Consider the following 20,971-nt stretch of genomic DNA (forward strand, 5'->3'; position numbering starts at 1 on the left):
GGTTGCCACCTCATCCCTTTAAAGCCGAACGCATATGAATTACACAGGTTCTGTGGCTGATTAAGGTGGTAATGAAACTTAGTGCCTTATCTGTATTATATTAGCCTCAGAACCGGTGTATTATTATTATTATACAGGATTTATAGAGCGCCAACAGTTTGCGCAGCGCTTTACAATATGAGGGAAGACAATACAGTTACAATACAATTCAATACAGGAGGACTTAGAGGGCCATGCTCACAATCTAGAAGGGAGGGTAATTAATGTGTGTTTGGGTTTAAAGGGATGAGGTGGCAACCGTAGGATAGGGGGAGAGCTATTGACTGCCAAAGCCAAACATTTTATTGCTAGTTGTCTGCCTGTTGTGTTGATGTAGGGCAGTGGTCTCCAAACTGAGGTCCTGGGGCCAGATGTGACCCTTTGCTTGCCTTTATCTGGCCCTTTCTTCCAATGACACCAACAATGGGGCATCATTTCTGCTACTGACACCAATGAAGGGGCACTATTCCTCCTACTGATACCAATGATGGGGCACTAGTCCTCTCACTGATACCAATGAAGGGGCACTATTCCTCCTACTGATACCAATAATGGGGCATTATTCCTCCCACTGACACCAATGATGGGGCACTATTCCTCCCACTGACACCAATGATGGGGCACTATTCCTCCCACTGATACCAATGATGGGGCACTATTCCTCCCACTGATACCAATGATGGGGCACTATTCCTTCCACTGATACCAATGATGGGGCACTATTCCTTCCACTGATACCAATGATGGGGCACCATTTCTTCCACTGATACTAATGATGGGGCACTATACCTCCCACTGATACCAATGATGGGGCACTATTCCTCCTACTGATACTAATGATGGGGCACTATATCTCCCACTGATACCAATGATGGGGCACTATTCCTCCTACTGATACCAATGATGGGGCACTATTCCCCCCACTGACACCAATGATGGGGCACTATTCCTCCTACTGATACCAATGATGGGGCACTATTCCTCCTACTGATACTAATGATGGGGCACTATTCCTCCCACTGATACTAATGATGGGGCGCTATTCCCCCTAGTGATAGCGATGATGGGGCACTATTCCTCTCAACGATACCAATGATGGGGCACTATTCCTCCCACCGACACCAATGATGGGGCACTATTCCTCCCACTGACACCAATGATGGGGCACTATTCCTCCCACTGACACCAATGATGGGGCACTATTCCTCCTACTGACATTAATGATGGGGCACTATTCCTCCTACTGACACCAATGATGGGGCACTATTCCTCCTACTGACACCAATGATGGGGCACTATTCCTTCCACTGACACCAATGATGGTGCACTATTCCTCCTTGTGATACCAATGATGGGGCACTATTCCTCCCACTGACACCAATGATGGTGCACTATTCCACCTTGTGATACCAATGATGGGGCACTATTCCTTCTACTGACATCAATGTTGGGGCACTATTGCTCCCAATGGCACCAATGATGAGGCACTATTCCTTCTACTGACACCAATAATGGGTCACTCTTCCTCCCACTGATACCAATGATGGGACACTATTCCTCCCACTGACACCAATGATGGAGCACTATTCGACTCACTGACACCAATGATGGGGCACTATTCCTTCCACTGACACCAATGATGGGGCACTATTGCTCCCACTGACACCAGTGATGTGGCGCCATTCCTTCCACTGACACCAGATCAGGCATTGTTTACTGTCACGGGCACAGTTCAGCCCCCCCTAAAGTCTGAAGGACAGTAAACTGGCCCTTTCGTTTTAAAGTTTGGAGACCACTGATATAGAGGCTTCAATACTTTGCAGGTAGTACAAACCAACTTCATACTCTGTGCTATAGAAAGCTCCAACACCAGAGATAGCCAGACCAATTAGAGATCATTCACAGTCATACACCGCCCAGATCAGCATATTTCTGCTGTGGGTACGGCCAGGCAATTCTAATTAGCTGCAGTCACTCAGCCTATGCAGATCAATGACAGGCTGATACAATCCACAATATTGTATTGTATTGCACATGGAGCAGATAGGGAATGATGAGCTGCTCTGGATGCAGTCTGTGTACAGGGCCTCTCATCTGTCCCTTGCTGTGTGTAATTGCTGTTTGAGCGATTACATGTGGACAGTGTCAGCCTGTCATTGGTTTGTAGCGGCTACTGCTAATCAGAAACACCTGTTGCAGAAATACGCTAATTTGGGTGGTGTACTGCCAGGAACAGCTGTATGAATGAGCCCTTAGCATATTCAGAAGAAGGGCAATCTCAGCAGATTCTTTCACATGGGCTAAGGTCTTGTTTACGCTTGCATTGCCCTCTGAAGAGCAGTTTGCATTTGGATCACTATTCAGTGGGCATTTGAGATTACAGCAGCTGTTGTAACCCCTTGGACCCTGCACCAGTGCACTGCATGCAGGTTATGCTCATTCAGTTGAATGGGTGGTGTTAAGCAGGCGGTACTGTCCGCTGAATGCAATAGCATGGATCATTTTTGCTGCACCAAAATGCAAAGCATCATGGCAGCAGCATCTGTACACACACCCCCTCCTCCTCTGATGCCTTTGTGGCTTAAAGTGGTTGTACACCCTTCTATATACCAGTTGAACACCAGGGGCGATCAAAAGGATGTGTCCCTAGGGGATGCTTTCTAACTGTATGGGGGATTAGCTCACTGGATGAACACAGAGACCCGTGTTCCTAAGTAGGAGGAACACAGGATCCCTGTATTCATCACTGACCGAACAGTGGTCTGCCTTGTTTACATAGGGAGACTGCTGTTCTGTCTCCATGGGGAGTGATCGCAGGTGGCTGGTGGACATCGCGTTTGCCAGACCCGCTGATTGGCTCCCCCTCTGGCCAGTCGGCGTGTATGCACACCTCCGGCGGCTCCAATATCTATTACCTGAAGCGACGTACAGGTATGTCGTTTCGCGTAATAGAGCTGACCTGCCACAGTAAAACTATGGCGGCTGGTGGTTAAAATCCAGTAATAACACTGTCTCACCCTGTTCTGTACGTGCTCAGTTGCTCTCCATTTTTAGGCACTGCGCTGAATTTATAGAGGCTGATCTGCTGACAGCCTTAGGGCCAATTCACACCACACGCAGTCCAGTGCATTTTTTTTCTGCAATAAAAAGGCATGGATAGTAGGTTATATGGTTTTCAATGGCATAGTTGACACCAGTGAAGTCAGTTCCAGTGAGTTGCAGTTACAGAAAAAAAAAGTAGAACATGCTGCCTTTTTTGTTCTGCACTGGAATGCGGTAAAATGCATTAAAAACGCACCTAAATGCACCAAAAAATGCACTAGAACACACATGTCCTTAGTTAAGCTTAAGAAAAAAGAGGGGGGAAAATGCACTGGACTGCATTGAAAATGCATCAAAAACACACTGGAATGTGAAACACATCCGGACTGTGTTTCTTTGGTGTGAACTGGCCCTTAAGGCCCCTTTCACACTGACGGATCGTTCAGATCTGCCTGTCAGTTTTTTTGGCGGATCTGACATCCCTATGGGGCATCGGATGTCAGCGGAGACATGTCCGCTTACATCCGATCCGTCAAATCTGGATGGATGGAAACCCTATTTTCCATCCGTCCAGCGGATCGGATGAGATCGGATGAGAACAGACCGATGGTCCCCATCCGATTCCCCCATAGAGATGCATAGGGACCTGACAGCTGTGTCTCCGCACACAGCGCGGAGAACAGCTGTCATCCTCCTGCACAGCGGGGGGATTGGCGGATCGATCCCCCGTTTAGATAAACGGAGTCCGTCCAACGGACGGACTATGTGAAAGGGGCCTAAAGCAGAAATAAACCTTCCTATCCTTTATAGCCAACGTAGCTACTTCTGTTTTATCTGCAACTGCCATGGTGGTTAACATATGTGATCAGTTATGATGAGGACACAAGCAAATATGACAGCAATCCTGACATTTCAGGAATGCAACTGTTGTTTTTTTTTTTTTTTTTTTTTACTGCTGCTCAGGGGTTCTTGGCTTCAGCAACATGGCAGCTTCCAGCAAGAAGAAACAGGAGGAATGCTGGAGGCAATGTACAGCACACACTCATTTTGGTACCATAATTATTATTGTGGAATGTATGTTTCTTGCTAAAGAACATTATTTTGTTATGGGTAAAGTTCAGCTTTAATAAATATTGGAGCAGAATAGTCAGACAACTAGTCATTTCTGAAAGAATTGGGAACTAGCAGTCTGATCCTTCTTTCCCTCCCATTTGCACTTTTAGCCTTCTTGCACACAGCCATACCTTGTTGCAGGGCTGGCGGGGGACCTGAGAAGAGGAGGATCAGGGATGCTCTGTGCAAAACCATTGCATCGGGCAGGTAAGTATAACATGTTTGTTACTCTAATAAAAATAAAAACTGTGCCTTTACAATCACTTTAAAGTGGAACTAAACCCATCGATTTAACAGTTTCAAACACCAGTTACATTTCCGGCATGTGCCAGGAGTGTAACTGTCACATTGGTTGTGCTCTCAACCAAACTGTCAAACCATCAAATGGCTGGAATCCTTACTGATCACATGAGCAGCATCATGGCAGTTGAAGATCAAACAGAAGCCAAGAAGGCAGCTTCCTTGGCTGAATACAATAGGAGGGTTTAGTTCCGTTTTAAAGCAGAGCTCCACCCAAAAGGGGAAGCTCCGCTTGTTTGTTCCCCCCCCCCCTCCGCTGCCATATTTGGTACCTTTTGGGGGGGGAAGGGGACCGGGTACCTGTTGAATGGCCACCGGGCCATTCAGAAAGCACAGCTCGCTTGACACATGCTCAGAAGGGAAACGGCTGTGAAGCTTTACAAGGATGGGGTGGCAGCAGCACTGGAGAGCTGACATCGTGGGACCCCTGGACAGGTAAGTGTCCTAATATAAAAAGTCAGCATCTACAGTATTTGTAGCTGCTGCCTTTTATTTTTTTTTTTTTTAGGGGAGGGGGGGGCTGGTGCTCTGCTTTAAGGTCAGCAGGGAAAGAGAAATTGGTAAATATACGTTGAAATATTTGCCCTTAGGGATTGTTCAGACATGCAGCCAGGGTACCGCCCCTCGACTGTCTACTCAACAAGGAAATGCAGCCGCTCAGGGCTGTACACATGCTGCAACAATGAACCCCTACTTTTGTGTTCTGTGGGCAGTACTGATGCTGAATGCATCCCATTCAAGTGAATAGGGGCCACATCGCAATACACGAGGTTGCAGCATGGTTGGTCGGCATTTTCAAGGTTAAAACTGGCAGTGAGGAGACAAATCGCCTCTTCACGGCCTGTTAAACACCATCTGAAAGGTGATCCACCAGGGATCACTTTTCAGGGGGCAACAAGAGCTGCTGCACATCAGTATGAGTCCTTAAGGCTGCATTCACATGTCAGCTTATAATCGCGGGCAGAACCGCCGCGGTTCCGCCCGCGATTCGGAGATTTATTGCAAATCGCGGGACGCCTAGCGTTGCCCGTTGATTTGCAATAGCCCCCCAAACGCCGAGCGTTGTTGCCGCGATTTACGCCCACCGAATCGCGGCAACATCGCGCAAACAAAATCGCGGGACGCAATACGCTCCAAAAAAGTACAAGAGCTTCTTTGGAGCGTATTGCGTCCCGCGATTTTGTTTGTGCGATGTTGCCGCGATTCGGCGGGCTTAAATCGCGGCAACATCGCTCGGCGTTTGGGGGGCTATTGCAAATCAACGGGCAACGCTAGGCGTCACGCGATTTGCAATAAATCTCCGAATCGCGGGCGGAACCGCGGCGGTTCTGCCCGCGATTATAAGCTGACATGTGAATGCAGCCTAAAGGGCATCCTTTCGTTTGTGGTCAGAATGAAAACATCGCTGTGTGACTGCAGACTTCACAGGGAAAACAATTTAAATGTAAAATAGCTACTAAATATTTTCAGTCTTAAACTGGAATTAAACCCCTAATCCTTTACAGCAAGGAAGCTGCCATCTTTGTCTCTGTTTGATCTGCGGTTGCAATGGTGCTGCACATGTGATCAGTTATGACACCAGCCATGTGATTGCTTAATCAATCTGTTAACAGCACAAGCAACTGTTACAGATATCATATGTGGCATTTCTTGAATGTAACTGTTTTAGGAAACTGCTGTGGCTGTACAGGCCAAACCTCAGCCGGTCATCAGGTTTTTTTTTTTCATACTTTACTTCGTGTTGCGTTGGTTTATTGTGTGTTTTCTGTGTGCCCTTGTGGAGAGCTGTGTTTTTAATTCTGCTCAAAAACTGTTTCCATAAAAAAAAACTGTCACTTGCCCAATGCTATTACATGAGGACTTGTTAACCACTTTGTGATAGCAATAACGTTAAATAAAGAGGAAAAATTAATTAATAAATCATATAAATTAATACAAAACATTATTTTAAAAGTACCCCCTCACCTTTGTACACATCCCAATTCAAATGTGCAACATTGAGCAAGTATGTGTATATAAACATAAATTATGCAATACATGTAAGGTAATGTCACAAATGTCAGAGTGCAAACTACAATTCTAGCACCATAATTTATGGTTATCGTTAAACTGATAATTTAAACGCTTTTCAAGTGTCCCTTATTGAGAGTTTTGGGTACCATAGTTTTTTGTAATTTTACGGCTTGACATTTATATTTTTATCAAAAATTGGGCATAATATTATGTGTTTTTGCACTAAAACACATTCCTGGTGGGCCAGGGCAAACTTGCAAAACTTGTACACTATTTCCTCAATTCTGGAGCTCCGTTTCTAAAATTTGGCAAATAAACATGGGGGGCGCTACTGATCTCCGCTAGTGAAGGAGAGATTGCACACATGTCCTGGAACTTTGAACAGTCAGATTGTTACTCCTGCACTGGGCAAGTCTCCTGGATGGGTATCCACAGCAGTGGCATACATCAATCTTCAAGGAGAAATGGAGTTTGACTGCAGCACTGGAGATGTCCAATATCATGTAGGGGGCAGAAAATAACATTCTGCCTCCTCCCTTGGTAAATATTCAAGGTGTGGAATATTGGCAATCTTAAGTAGCAAGAGCCTAGATCAGTGATGGCGAACCTTGGCACCCCAGATGTTTTGGAACTACAATTCCCTTGATGCTCATGCATTCTGCAATGTAGTTGAGCATTATGGGAAATGTAGTTCCAAAACATCTGGGGTGCCATGGTTCGCCATCACTGGCCTAGATTATGAAAACATTTTACTAGTTCTGTCTGCGGTGGGGGACTCTAGACGTTGACCTGATGGTGTCTTGCCTCAAGTGTAACTACCAGAGCATGATGTACTGATTTGTCTCTGTGGGACCGGTACTCTCCCACAAAGCTTCTATCTTGGCTGCTTCGCTGAAACAAATCTGAAGTGATTGCAGTCCTTTTGGTGGTACCAGAGTTGACTTTTTGGTTTTAACAAGTTGACCAAATTTGTCTGGTCATAGTCCTGTCACCCTTCATCCAGTCTTTCAGTCCTAAGGACCAATCTTCTTCTTGCTTTATAATAGCTGTTTGAAAGCCAGGTCCTGAAGGATAAGGTTCCTTGTAGGAGATAGCTCTCCATTGTCTGGAAATGGTTCAGGCTGTTCAAGTTTATTTGAACGTTATAGCCTTCTTCTGTTAGACAGATTCTCTTGTTTGTGGTCACTGTCAGATCACAGAAAGGCCAAGTGGCCTATGTGTCCACTGGATTTTTCAGACTTTTGAGGTCTATGCTAGCTATACCTAGATCCTCCATTTCCACATATGGTCCTTTCCACTGGGACAACGAGTGCCCCGTATTCTTTTTACCACCAGGAAATGGTTTCACACATTTGCAGTCAAGTACCTGGTCAGCCACTCTCACCTTTAACAAGGTTTACAAGGTTGATGTTACACTGCTGTCTGCGGGGACCTTGTGTCCAAAACTAGCATCTGAAGATGTAACTTTTTTGCCTTGGGGAAAACTTCCTTATTGCAGTTGTTTGCAATAAATACTGGCTTTGGACCCAGTCATTGAATAGAGAAGGGCATGTCCATCAATAAATAACAGAGAAAATTGAATATTTTAACTGTAAAATAGTTTGTTACCTAATATATGTTGAGTTTTTTGTCCATTTTACTGTTTGTTCACTAACTGAGCTCTTCAAGTAGCAAGGGGGTCTGGCCACGTTTAGAGGCTTCCCCCCAGGGCTAAGCTTTTGTTTTGTACCCAGTGTCCAATTTTGAGGAATAGAGATAGCTATGTCTGTGTATGAACTCAAAGAAAAAGTGTTTATGGTGAATACAAAAAATTCTATTTTCCCACCAGATTGGGTACTGGAGTGAATAAGGGGCTGTTCACACCATTGCGCTGCGTTAATGAATTGATGCATATTTTGCTTTGGTTTCATACTTGTCTCGTTCTGGACAGCGGTCTTCTGGGAAGTATAGGCATCTGCACTAAGAGTATCTTTATTAGAGTAAAGGCGTAAAAAGATAAACTGATAGAGGCCTGTGCCTCTTCTGGGTCCAAGCAGCCAGCCCCCACGAAACACACACCAGCTCCACCCACAGGCCTCTGTATGTCCCTGCATTGCATACTACCCTCTTATGTGAAACTTACCTTAAAACAAAGCCCTCCAGCGGAACGCTGTCACCGCTGACAGGGCTTCCATCTTCACCCGGTCTTCCTTCTGGGTTTGCGGGCTCCGGTCCTTTAAATAGCCAAGCTGCGATGATGTCACTCATGCGCAGAGCACTTAAGAAACGGCACGGGTATGTTTAGAAGATATTTAGAGAACCTACATTGGCTCCCACTTGCCCAAGGAATTAAATTCAAAATACTAACAATAACTTATAAAACCATCCACAACTCTGCCCCCAGCTACATCACTAAACTAGTCTCAAAATATCAACCAAATCGTCCTCTCCAGTCCTCCCAAGACCTCTTGCTCCATAGCTCCCTCGTCCCCTCCTCCCATACTCGCCTCCAGGACTTCTCCCGAGCCTCTCCCATCCTTTAAAATTCCCCACCCCAATCTATCCTACTATCTCCATCTCTATCCACTTTTAGGTGATCCCTGAAAACATTTCTCTTGAGAGAAGCCTATCCTGATCCCACCTAACAACTGTGTTTTTTATTTTCTTCATCAGCTCATCCCCCACAGTTTTTACCTTTTTTATATCACTTGACCCTCCCTCCTTAGATTGTAAGCTATAATGAGCAGATCCCTCAGATTCCTCCTATATTGATCTGTATTGTAACTGTACTGTCTGCCCTAATGTTGTAAAGCACTGCGCAAACTGTTGGCGCTATATAAATCCTGCATGGTAATAATAATTTAGAGAACCTACAGGTAAGCCTTATTATAGGCTTACCTGTAGGTAGAACATTAACACTTAGGAGCTAAAGTGAACCTGGAGGGTGATGGTCCAATATAAGTTCCAAATGGTAGCTAAAAATGCTCTGTATTTACTCAAAAAAATCACTAAAAGCCCCAGCAACACAATGTAGTGATGTTCACTCTTAAATCAATCCACCACACTTTGTCAATGGCTATTTGTTGCAGTGGGCAAACATGATTTTGCACCTTTTTGGTGTTAACCTGTGTTTCGTTACCACTGGGCTGCTTACTGGGTGCCATATTGTGCGTTAATGCAGCACAGTAATGTGAATAGGACCTAAAACCTGTGGCTTGCTAAACATTACAATGTGTTTCTTTATACTTTCTATAAATGTTGTAAAGTTCGACTATTTCCTTGTAATCCATTTATTAATCCTTTACTTCTGTTCTTCTGTTAGTGCCCTCCAAAGGATGGATTTTTCATCACATCATACTCGTCTTCTGCAGCAGTTGGACGAGCAAAGAAAAAGAGACTTGTTTTGTGACTGTCACATCACAGTAGAAGGGCAGACATTTAAAGCTCATCGTAACGTTCTGTTCGCAAGCAGTGGATACTTCAAAATGCTGCTGTCCCAAAGTTGCAAGGATGTCAGCAAACCTACAACGGCCACTTTTGATGTATTTTCTGCTGACACTTTCACTGCCATCTTGGATTATGTGTACTCTGGCAAATTACCTCTGTCTGGGCAGAATGTCATCGAGGTTATGTCAGCAGCTAGTTATCTGCAGATGACTGATGTTATCAGTGTATGTAAGATGTTTATCAAATCATCACTAGACATTAATGAAAAAGACAGAGATGGCTTCTTTAGCCTGTCTGACAAAGACAATGGCAGCAATGGCACTGGACTTTATGCGGCAGGATGGAGGACAGAATACAGTCCAACGCACATTCATGAAGCAGCAGAGCACAGTGGCTTTATTGCAGGATACAATTACCCTCCTCCTATCACTTCACGGTTACAACGGCCTTTCACTAAACATTCACGCAAACCAGAGCATGTCCGCAAGCACCGTAGGCGCTTGTTGCCAGAGCCCCTAACATCTGCATGTCTAACCTCTGTGCCACTAGGTGATCTTGTGGGTGGTACTGCTGAATGCATTGTTAATGAAGACGAGAGCACACTACAGGAAGAAGATTCACAACCTCCTGAAGATATGGTGTGTCCTAAGGTTGAAGAAGAGGAAGAAGGTGATACAGCACAAAGCTGGCCAGAATCACCCCAGCAAGGAGAATCTGGGGATCAGGACAGCATACCACGGGTTTCAAAGGCAGATGAACTGTACAAAGCAATGCCAACCATCTTAGGTGTCATGTCTGGGTGGAATGAAGGTGAGCTAAGAATATCCCTAAACCTACAAAGTTTAATTTACATGGCTATTTTAAAAGTGTGATTTTACCTGTTTCTGTCTCTTAAAGAGAACCTGTCACCAGACCATGAATTTCAACAAATTTTTTTTCCAGGATTTTCCAAGATTATATGTGTACTTAATGCACTTTGTTGCCTGATAAAATCTCCCTTGTGTAGCCATCCAAAAGCCCCAAGACTGCTTATGTTCTGATGTATTAGTCACACATATATATAATATACATATGGTGCCATGAAACAGTATTCATACCCCTCTAAATGTTCCACATTTTGTCATGTTACAACCAAAAGCATAAATAAATTTTATTGGGATTTTATGTGATAGACCAACACAAAGTGGCACATAATTGTTAATTGGAAGGGAAATTATATACGATTTTCAAAAATTTTTACAAATAAATATGTGAAAAGTGTGGTGTGCATTTGTATTCCGCCCCCATGAGTCAATACTTCGTAGAACCACCTTTCACTGCAATTACAGCTGCGAGTCTTTTTGGGTATGTCTCTACCAGCTGTGCACATCTAGAGAGTGAAATTTTTGCCCATTCTTCCTTGCAAAATAGCTCAAGCTCTGTCAGATTGGACAGAAAGTGTCTCTGAACAGCAGTTTTCAAGTCTTGCCACAGATTCTTAATTGGATTTAGCTCTGGACCTTGATTGGGTCATTCTAACACATGAAAATGCTTTGATCTGTACCATTCCATTGTAGCTCTGGCTGTATGTTTAGGGTCATTGTCCTGTTGGAAGGTGAACATCCGCCCCAATCTCAAGTCTTTTGCAGACTGTAACAGGCTTTTTTTTTCTAAGATTGCCCTGTATTTGGCTCCATCCATCTTCCCATCAACTCTGACCTGTTCCTGCTGAAGAAAATCCCCACAACATTATGCTGTCACCACCATGTTTCATGGTAGGGATGGTGTGTTCAGGGTGATGTGCAGTGTTAGTTTTCTGCCACACATAGCGTTTTGCTTTTAGGCCAAAAAGTTCAATTTTGGTCTCATCTGACCTGAGCACCGTCCTCCACATGGCTTCTCGTAAACTGCAAACAGGACTTCTTATGGCTTTCTTCTTACCACTCTTCCATAAAGGCCAGTTTTGGGAATTGTTCTCCTCCCCAGCTGTGCATCTCTGCAGCTCCTCCAGAGTTTCCATGGGCCTCTTGGCTGCTTCTCTGGTTAAAGCTCTCCTTGCCCGACCTGTCAGTTTAGGTGGACGGCCATGTCTTGGTAGGCTTGCAGTTGTGCCATACTCTTTCCATTTTCCTATGATGAATTGAACAGTGCTGAAAGCTTGGGGATATTTTTTTATAACCTAACCCTGCTTTAAACTTCTCCACAACTTTATCCCTGACCTCTCTGGTGTGTTCCTTGGCCTTCATGATGCAGTTTGTTCACTAGAGTTCTATAACCAACTTCTGAGGGCTTCACAGAACAGCTGTATTTTACACCAAGATTACATTACACACAGGTGGACTCTATTTACTAATTAGGTGACTTCTGAAGGCAATTGTTTCCATTAGATTTTAGTTTGGGGTATCAGAGTAAAGGGGGCTGAATACAAATGCATGCCACACTTTTCAGATAGTTATTTGTAAAAAGTTTTGAAAACAATTTATCATTTTCCTTTTACTTCACAATTATGTGCCACTTTGTGTTGTTGTATCACGAAAAAAAAAAAAATCCCAATAAAATACATTACGTTTTTGGTTGTAACATGTCAACATGTGGAAAATTTCAAAGGGTATGAATACGTTTTCAAGACTGTGTGTGTGTGTGTGTGTTCAAATGTAAAGTAACACTTTGAAAACACATAAGATCTCAATAGGAATTGATGAAAAATATCATGAAACCCATGAAAAATATAATGCTGGATATCTTTACTGATATGGACTGGGTAATGTGTTAGGAATGAAAGGATGCCACATCGTTTGATGGAAATGAAAATGATCAACCTACAGAAGACTAAATTCAAAGACACCAAAAAAATCTAAGTGAAAAAATTATGCAGCAGGCTAGTCCAAATTTCATAGCAGCAACTCAAAAAGTACTCAGTAGTTTGTATGGCCCCCACGTGCTTGTATGCATGCCTGACCATGTCAGGGCATGCTCCTAATGAGACGACAGATGGTGTCCTGGGGTATTTCTTCCCAGATCTGGACCAGGGCATCACTGAGGTGCAACCTGGCAGCATCGGATGGACTTAAACATAATAATGTCCCAAAGGTGTTCTATTGGGTTTAGGTCAGACGAGCATAGGGGCCATTTAATGATATAAATTCCTTCATCTTCCAGGAACTGGCTGCATACTCTCATGGCATTGTCATTCACCAGGAGGAACCTAGGACACAATGCACCAGCACATGGTTCTAACAATGGGTCCATGGATTTCATCCAAATACTGTGCTTACCCGAAAATAAGACCTACCCTGAAAAAAAGATCTACTGTTGTTCTCGGGGTGGGCTGCAATATAAGCCCTACCCCGAAAATAAGCCCTAGTTTAGTGTTTCCAAAATCCTAGAATCCACTTTATTAGTGTTTTATATAATGTCCAGTGTGTGTTTCTGTAATAGAAACGCCGCCATTACTCACACATACAGGGCTGTACAGGTCAACAGGGTTGCAGTGCTGGATACGTCCCAGCACTATATATCTATCGGGGGACACCTCCATTCTACTACTAATTCACAGATGATCTGTGTGTTTTTGACCTTACCTTGGAGATCCTCGTGGGAATTTCTAATCGTGGAGCTCTCTTCTCACTGTCATTTGCCAAACCACTGTGTATTTGGCTTATAACCATTTAAATCTCCTTTGGAAGCCCATACAACATTAATAAATTGTTCTGAGCCTATCTTGCATAGACCCAGCCAAACTGGCGTATACTACTTGCGGCTATAGACAATTGAAGGCCTTTTTCTCATCCACCAAGGCCCATCCCTTTGGTCTCACGTCCTGGATTCCACAGAGGTCTTACATATCTGTCTGAGCTCTGGTGTTCTCTGGACTATCGAGAAAGGCAATTGGACCGAAACGCGTCTAGTCCGATCCAGACACCTCAGACCCTCTTGGTTCCAAGACGTATTTATGACCTTGTTTTTATCATATATTCTATGTGTGATTATGTATGTTTCATCTTTGTAATACGTGTAATAAAATTTATATATTTTCATACTCAAGTCCTGGTTCTTGCCGTTGAAAGTCCCAATCCTCAGGGGTTATTTTTTGTTCTGTAATAGAATAGTGTGAAATACCTTTGGTAGCTGATCTCCCGTTCTGCTGTCCTTCTCCTCTCATAGCTTTCTGCAGTGTTCAGAGCGGGTCACAGAAGCGCCGAGTATTAGATTAGAATTATGTGAAATACCTTCGTTACAGCGCTGCTCTGCGCTCAGCTGATTTCCCGCTGCTGTCCTTCAATAGTGTGAAATTCCTTCAGTAGCTGATCTTCCGCTCTGCTGTCTTTCTCCTCTCATAGCTGTCAGAAGGGGATCTCAGCCCCTCCCCTCTGCAGTGTTCAGAGAATTGTGTGAAATTCCTTCATTACATCACCGCTGGGCACTTCCGTGACTCCCAGCTGTCAGCGGGGGAGAAGAGAAGGACAGCAGCGGGAAATCAGCTGAGCGCAGAGCAGCGCTGTAACAAAGGTATTTCACATAATTCTAATCTACAATTGTCCAAAATATCTTGGTATGCTGAATATCTTGGTATGCTGATATCTTAAGAGTTCCCTTCACTGGAACTAAGTGGGCAAGCCCAACCCCTGGAAAAACAACCTCACACCATAATCCCCCCCCCCCCCCCCCCCACCAAATGATCTGGACCAGTGCATAAAGCAAGATCCATAAAGATGTGGATAAGTGAGTTTGGGGGAGGAACTTGACTGGCCTGCACCTCAACCCGATAGAACACCTTTGGGATGAATTCGAGTAGAGACTGCGAGCAAGGACTTCTTGTCCAACGTCAGTGCCTGACCTCACAAATGCGCTTCTGGAATAATGGTCAAACATTCCCACAGACACACTACTAAACCTTCCCAGAATCGTTGAAACTGTTGTAGCTTCAAAGGGTGGGGCAATTCAATATTGAACCCTACGGACTAAGACTGAAATGCCATTAAAGTTCATGTGCGTGTAAAGGCAGGTATCCCAATACTTTTGGTAATATAGTGTAATTCTAAAGGTTCTATTGACATTAAATTTTCACCACATATCAGTAACAACCCATGCAATCCATACATACAAAGAAACCAAAAAATGGGTTTAGAAATGAAGTTATGTGTAATAAAATGGAATGACAATGGGAAAAAGTATTGAACATGCTAACTAAAATTTATTTATTACTTCGTACAAAATACTTTATTGGTATTGACAGCTTTGAGACGCCTCCTATATGGAAAAACTAGTCGCATGCATTACTCAGGTGTGATTTTGGCCCATTTTTCCACATAGTCTACAAATCTTAAAGGTTCTTTGGGCTTCTTCTATGAACTCTGATCTTTAGTTCTTTTCATACATTTTCTATTGGTTCAAGTCAAGTGATGGTCTGGGCCATTCTAGTAGCTTAATTTTCTTTCTTTGAAACCAATTACGAGTTTCCTTGGCTTTGTGTTTGGGATCGTTGTCTTGCTGAAATGTCCACCCTTTGCTTCATCTTCATCATCCTGGTAGATGGCAGCAGATTTTTATCAAGAATGTCTTAGTGCATTTTTCCATTCATTTTTACTTCAATGATATGAAGTTTGCCAGTACTGTATGCTGACAAACAGCCCCACACCATGATGTTCCTACCTCCAAACTTCACTGTTGGTATGGTGTTTTTGGGGTGATGTGCAATACCATTTGCCCTCCAAACATGGTGTGTATTAGGACATGCAAAGAGTTACATTTTGGTCCCATCTGACCAGACTATATCCTCCCAGTATTTCACAGGCTTGACTTGTCTAAATGTTGGGCAGCAAACTTTGAATGAGCTTCAACGTGCTTTTTCTTCAGCAATAAGAGTCCAGCGTGGTGAACGTGCTTACAGGTCATGGCGGTTGAATGTATTATTTTTCTTTGAAACAATTGTACCTGCTAATTCCAGATCTTTCTGAAGTTCTCCACAAGTGGTCCTTGGCTCTTGGACAACTCTTCCCATAGTTCTTTTCACTCCTCTGTCAGGAATCTTGCTAGGAGCACCTGGTCGTGGCCGATTTATGGTGAAATGATGATCTTTCCACTTCCAGATTATAGCCCCAACAGTGCTCACTGGAACATTCAGAAGTTAAGTAATCCTTCTGTAACCAATGGTTTATCAGTATGTTTTGCAACATTAAGGTTGTGAAGGTCTTGAGAAAGCTCTTTGCTTTTACTCATCATGAGCGGTTTCTTGTGTGACACCTTGGTAATGAGACCCCTTTTATAGGCCATTAGTTGGGACTGAACCAGCTGATAATAATTTGCACCGACAAGGATTGTTTTCTAATTACAGATAGATTTCAGCTAGTGTCTTGGATTATCATGCTTTTTTGCATCTCCCTTTCTTCTTGTTTTCAATACTTTTTTGTGTCAGCCCCTTTTATTACTTATAACCTAATTTCTGAATGTATTTGTTTTTGGTTTCTTTTATGTATGAATTGCATGAGTTGTTACTGACGTGGTGAAAATGTAATGTCAATAGCACCTTTAGAAATATATTTACCTAGTAAATTGGTGACATGTTCAATACTTATTTTACCCGCTGTACATAGTTACATAGTCCAAGCTGGAGCAATGTAAAAATATTGTTTTTGGCACTGCTCAACGCAGAGGTGAAAGCATATCCCAGTGTCCCAGAATATGGGGTGCAGGCTTATCCTGATACCAGTCCAGAGGGCTTGTAAGCTAAAAGAGGATAGGATCTCCACTACTCCTGACCAGCCCAGGTAGATAAATGTGGGCTGCTCAGGATTAGTGGTGATCCTTTCCTCTTTACACTATGTAAAAATATACCAGGTCTAACATTCATCTATAACAACCAACAGAAACATTTTGATTTCTTGCACTATTACAGAAAATTTGTAAATTTACACATTGTCCATACATTAACATTATTTCTATTTTTATAGATGACTTAAGTCCTGTAAGATTTAAATGTCCCTTCTGTACACATACTGTGAAGCGCAAAGCAGATCTTAAGCGTCATCTACGTTGTCACACTGGAGAGCGCCCTTATCCATGTGAAGCATGCGGAAAAAGGTTCACACGGCTGGAGCACCTGCGCAACCATTTCCAAACTGTATGTACTCAATGTTAACCAAATTACTTTTTTTTTTAGCATGTTTTACTGAACATTCACATACTTTTAGGAAAAGTCAAAGACCACATGAACAATACTTTCTCTTCAGCATATCCATGCTATGCACAAACAAACTGTTCATAGTTCTGTTCTGGAGATGCCCCGAACATTCCACAAAAGAACCAGTAATTCAGCTTTGGAGAAATAGAAGGCATGCATCATGCCAAACAGGGTGGGGATAGGGCTCAGACAGCGCTTCCGTGAGTGGCCAGGTTGCTGTGGGGTAGACAGTCAGTGACCTTAGATTGATTGAATACAGAAAAGCTAGCAGTGAAATTGTAGCACAGCTGATCTGGAAATGGAATGCACAAAAGGGAGCAGCACATGGAAACTACTGTACCCTATCCCGTGATTCTTGAACAGCGTAATTGCCACCCCTTAGGTGCCGGCAATGTATTCGGGAGGAGCAACAAGCATATCCTCCACTGTAGAAACTTGAAAAAAAAGAAAAAGAGTAAAACCAATAAAATTGAGGAAAACAAATGTTACAGGTTAACCAGAAGGTAATTCATAAGCTACTATATCCAATGCTTGTCAGTAGTATTCAATAGGGATCTAATCTCTTGCTTTGAGCAAATGTGTGACAGATTCCCCAGCCTGAAGAGAACACTATAGAAGGCACTTGGGTGGACAGGGACAGTGTTACACCAATAACCTGGAAGGTTCCAGGTTATCTCCTAAAAGAACACTACATTTTATGTACTTGCTAAAAAATATGCTGAAGCTTAAAAATACAACTAATGTAGCCACCACAATAGAGAACCAGTAAGCTGCAATACATCCCGTTTTTTATTCTTGGGCTTAGATATATTTTAATAGAGAATAATTATTTTTTTGAGAGTATATACTTTGATTTAATAGTGTAATGTTTACCTTAAAGTAATGTTGTATGTGTTTTCATTTTTATTACTTGCCCTTTAATACTTTAAGGCCTCTTGCACATGATACTCCTGTTTGAGCATCTAGCAGCATGAAAAAGCTCAGTACAGCTTTTTTTTTTCTGAGCTAAAATACAGTCCATTAATTGTAATGTGCCGGTGCACACAGGCACTTAAACAAGCTCTGTGCATTCTTCAGTAAGAACAAAATAGAAAAATCTGCATTTTTGGTCAGTAATTTAAAGCCTCAATGCACGCAAATACGCACGAATACTCGCAAATACATACAAAAAAAAGGTCTGGAAAAAGGCGATGCTCAAACAGGAGTATCGTGTGCAAGAGGCCTTATAGTGTCAACTATAGAGATTTGTAGTTTACTAAAAGGAGCTTTTGTCTCATTCAACCTCCCTGCTTTATAGTGGATTATTTTTCTTTTGTAATTCACAGTATAAAATGTGTATGGGTGTTAAATATAGTATGTCTTTCTGCATAGACTGATGCTAAAAATAGCTCTTATTGATATTTTTTACCTCCAGTTTTGTTCTTAGAATTACATTTGTCAAAAGAGCTTATATTCTTTCCTTGTTTTCTGTAAAGAACACAGCTGTCTGTATTACTTAGCACTGTTATTTTATATTAAATATTATTTTCTTTCCCCAACCCTTGACTATCATAGATACATGAAGCTGGTAAACTTATCTGCCGTCGCTGCAAGCTCCCGGTCACTGAGCTGACAGGGCGAGTAATTCAGGATGGAACAAGAAGATATCGTCTTTGTCACCCATGTCTGTCAGAAGCTGGTTTAGATAGTGTCAGCTTTGATTTTGGGGATGATCAACCCCTGGTGCTTCCACCGGAGAATGAGAGGGAGCAAGCCTGGAATTTCAAGGACGATGTGAAAGATGAAAATGGCAAAGAACGTCAAGAATCCGATCTGGTCATTCAGGAAGTAGAAGACAGCGAAGAGGAAGATGTGAAATCTCAAATAACATAAAATTCTGGAAGTGGGGGAGTGGACTTTGCTATTCTTTGTGTACAGAATATTTCTGGGAGTGAGATGGTGATATATTTAGTATAGTGGTTTTATCTATGTACACATTTGTTTTATTGACATTTGTGCACCATCACACTTTATTTAGCAGCTGATATGTTGCCTTTTACAGGGTGACATTTCATTAGCTGCATCTGCATTCATGGCTGCTGTAGCACTTCTTCATCTGTAAATACATAACTTTTTATTTAGCTCTTGCATATTGTGAAATATTTTCATGGCTGCAAGAAGCTGCATTGCTGTAAAATGCACATGTTCATATTTGAAGCTTTGCATATATTATGAGATGTTAAATATTTCTGAAAGTTTGCATTATGAAGGACTATAAATTTTACATACATCCAATGTATTGTAAATTCTGATCATTACCCCTGCTAGCCAGCAATTAAATTGTTTCACTTCAAACAACTGTAAACCAACTAAATAACCCTTGGGCTTTTTTTGGAAACAAGATACCTAGTTCCCCTCTTATTTATATTCTTACATAAGGGTCCCCTAATATTGCCAGTGTATTCTATTGGCTTCACAACAGCCAGCAACGTGAATAAGAAACCCTGACGATCATTCCACTGCTGTTAAAAAAAATATGAAATGTTAGTTTTAAAGCTGGATTTCCATGTTTTCTTTCACTGGTCCAAATTAACTATTTCCTTCACCAAGTGCTGCATTGTCTCTAAGCACTGCGTGTAGCTTTAGCTACATACAGTACACAGTGCTGGGTTCCGGCTGTGCAACCAATTTACCGTCTTACACACGAACCAATGCAGGGTCGGTCCGAGCAGGACTCCTAAATACAAAGCTTAGTCTGATTGGCCAAGTCAGAGAGCGTAATGTCATCAGCCCACCTCAGCCAAATAAGAGGAAGCTTTGTATTCATTCACAGAAATGTGCAATATTGCCATTTATTTTTAATGGCACTGCACCACAACACACATGTGATCTATCTGCATGGTGGTGCACTGTTGAATAAAAACAAGCTTATGTCTATTAAAACCTGAGTTGCCATGTTGTTACAGGCTGCCTTTTGACAACACATCAGTGTGAATATGGCATTAGATGTTGCTTTGTGCATAATAACACTAGAAGAAAAACATTTTTTGTACGCAGTTGGTGAAAAATAATTTATAAATTATACATATAGAATATGTACATATATAATCTATATCACATATTTCATTGCTGAGAACAAGTGAACACAAAAAAAATCTGGTTTCAAGTACAAACTTAAAAGCATCATACAAATTTCCAACTTAATTCTTGTAGTGTGACAGCTAGGATGTAAATAGTATTTCCATGACAGCATTCCTTTCGTTCCAAATGGGGGGGTTGCTTCAGAGATGCATTAAAAAAAATATAAAAAACTGGTTTTAAAGGATACTTATCATGGGTGGAACACTGAGGCTGCTATTGTTGTCTTCTTTTAAAATTGCTAGATGCTTAGCTTTCCTGCATGTTAACTTGCTTTAAATATTTTTGCAATACTAAACTGGAACAATAATGCATAGCAGGGGCTTTGACCTCACCTACTGCATGTTTGTTCTTAGTCAGTATTGAAGCCAAAGACAGCCAGGAAACTACATTTTTCAGATGGTCAGCAATAGCAGCCTACATGTTTTTCAGTGCAGGTGTGCATAAAAATGCTAGGTCTGCTTCTCTGGAAGCTATTCACCCCCTCCTGTCCTGGAGTGCATTCTCACTGGATTGTAGGTACTTAGATTTTCAAGGAGGAAGCAGTGAAACCCATTGACCTCACCGGAGCCTTCGGGAAACAGCCAATTACTAAGGACATTGGAAAGGTTTTTTTTCTCCTTTTTCTTACATTTTTTTTTCTTTAGATTTTAGAAGTCTTTATTTGTGGGGCAGAGCTCTCAAAAGCTCTCACTTTAAAGCAGAACTCAAAGGAAAAATAAAAACGATTTCATTCAAGCCAGATCCTACTGTGAGCACTGA

At 42.3% G+C, this 20,971-nt stretch overlaps 1 protein-coding gene across 1 annotated transcript in view; it reads left to right on the top strand.

Annotated features, from left to right (window-relative positions):
• Window positions 1-19,426, top strand: part of LOC309548120 (uncharacterized protein) — an 88,503-nt gene extending 69,077 nt beyond the window's left edge. The window contains exons 9-11 of the mRNA XM_082248085.1: window positions 9,809-10,743; window positions 16,863-17,032; window positions 18,647-19,426. Coding sequence (XP_082104211.1) covers window positions 9,809-10,743; window positions 16,863-17,032; window positions 18,647-18,964 — 1,423 coding nt within the window. The 3' untranslated portion in view covers window positions 18,965-19,426. The remainder of the gene's footprint in view (window positions 1-9,808; window positions 10,744-16,862; window positions 17,033-18,646) is intronic.
• The last annotated feature ends 1,545 nt before the right edge of the window (window positions 19,427-20,971 follow it).

This window comes from Pelophylax lessonae (assembly GCF_965119305.1).
Source record: "Pelophylax lessonae genome assembly, chromosome: 2".
Classification (NCBI taxonomy): Eukaryota; Metazoa; Chordata; class Amphibia; order Anura; family Ranidae; genus Pelophylax; species Pelophylax lessonae.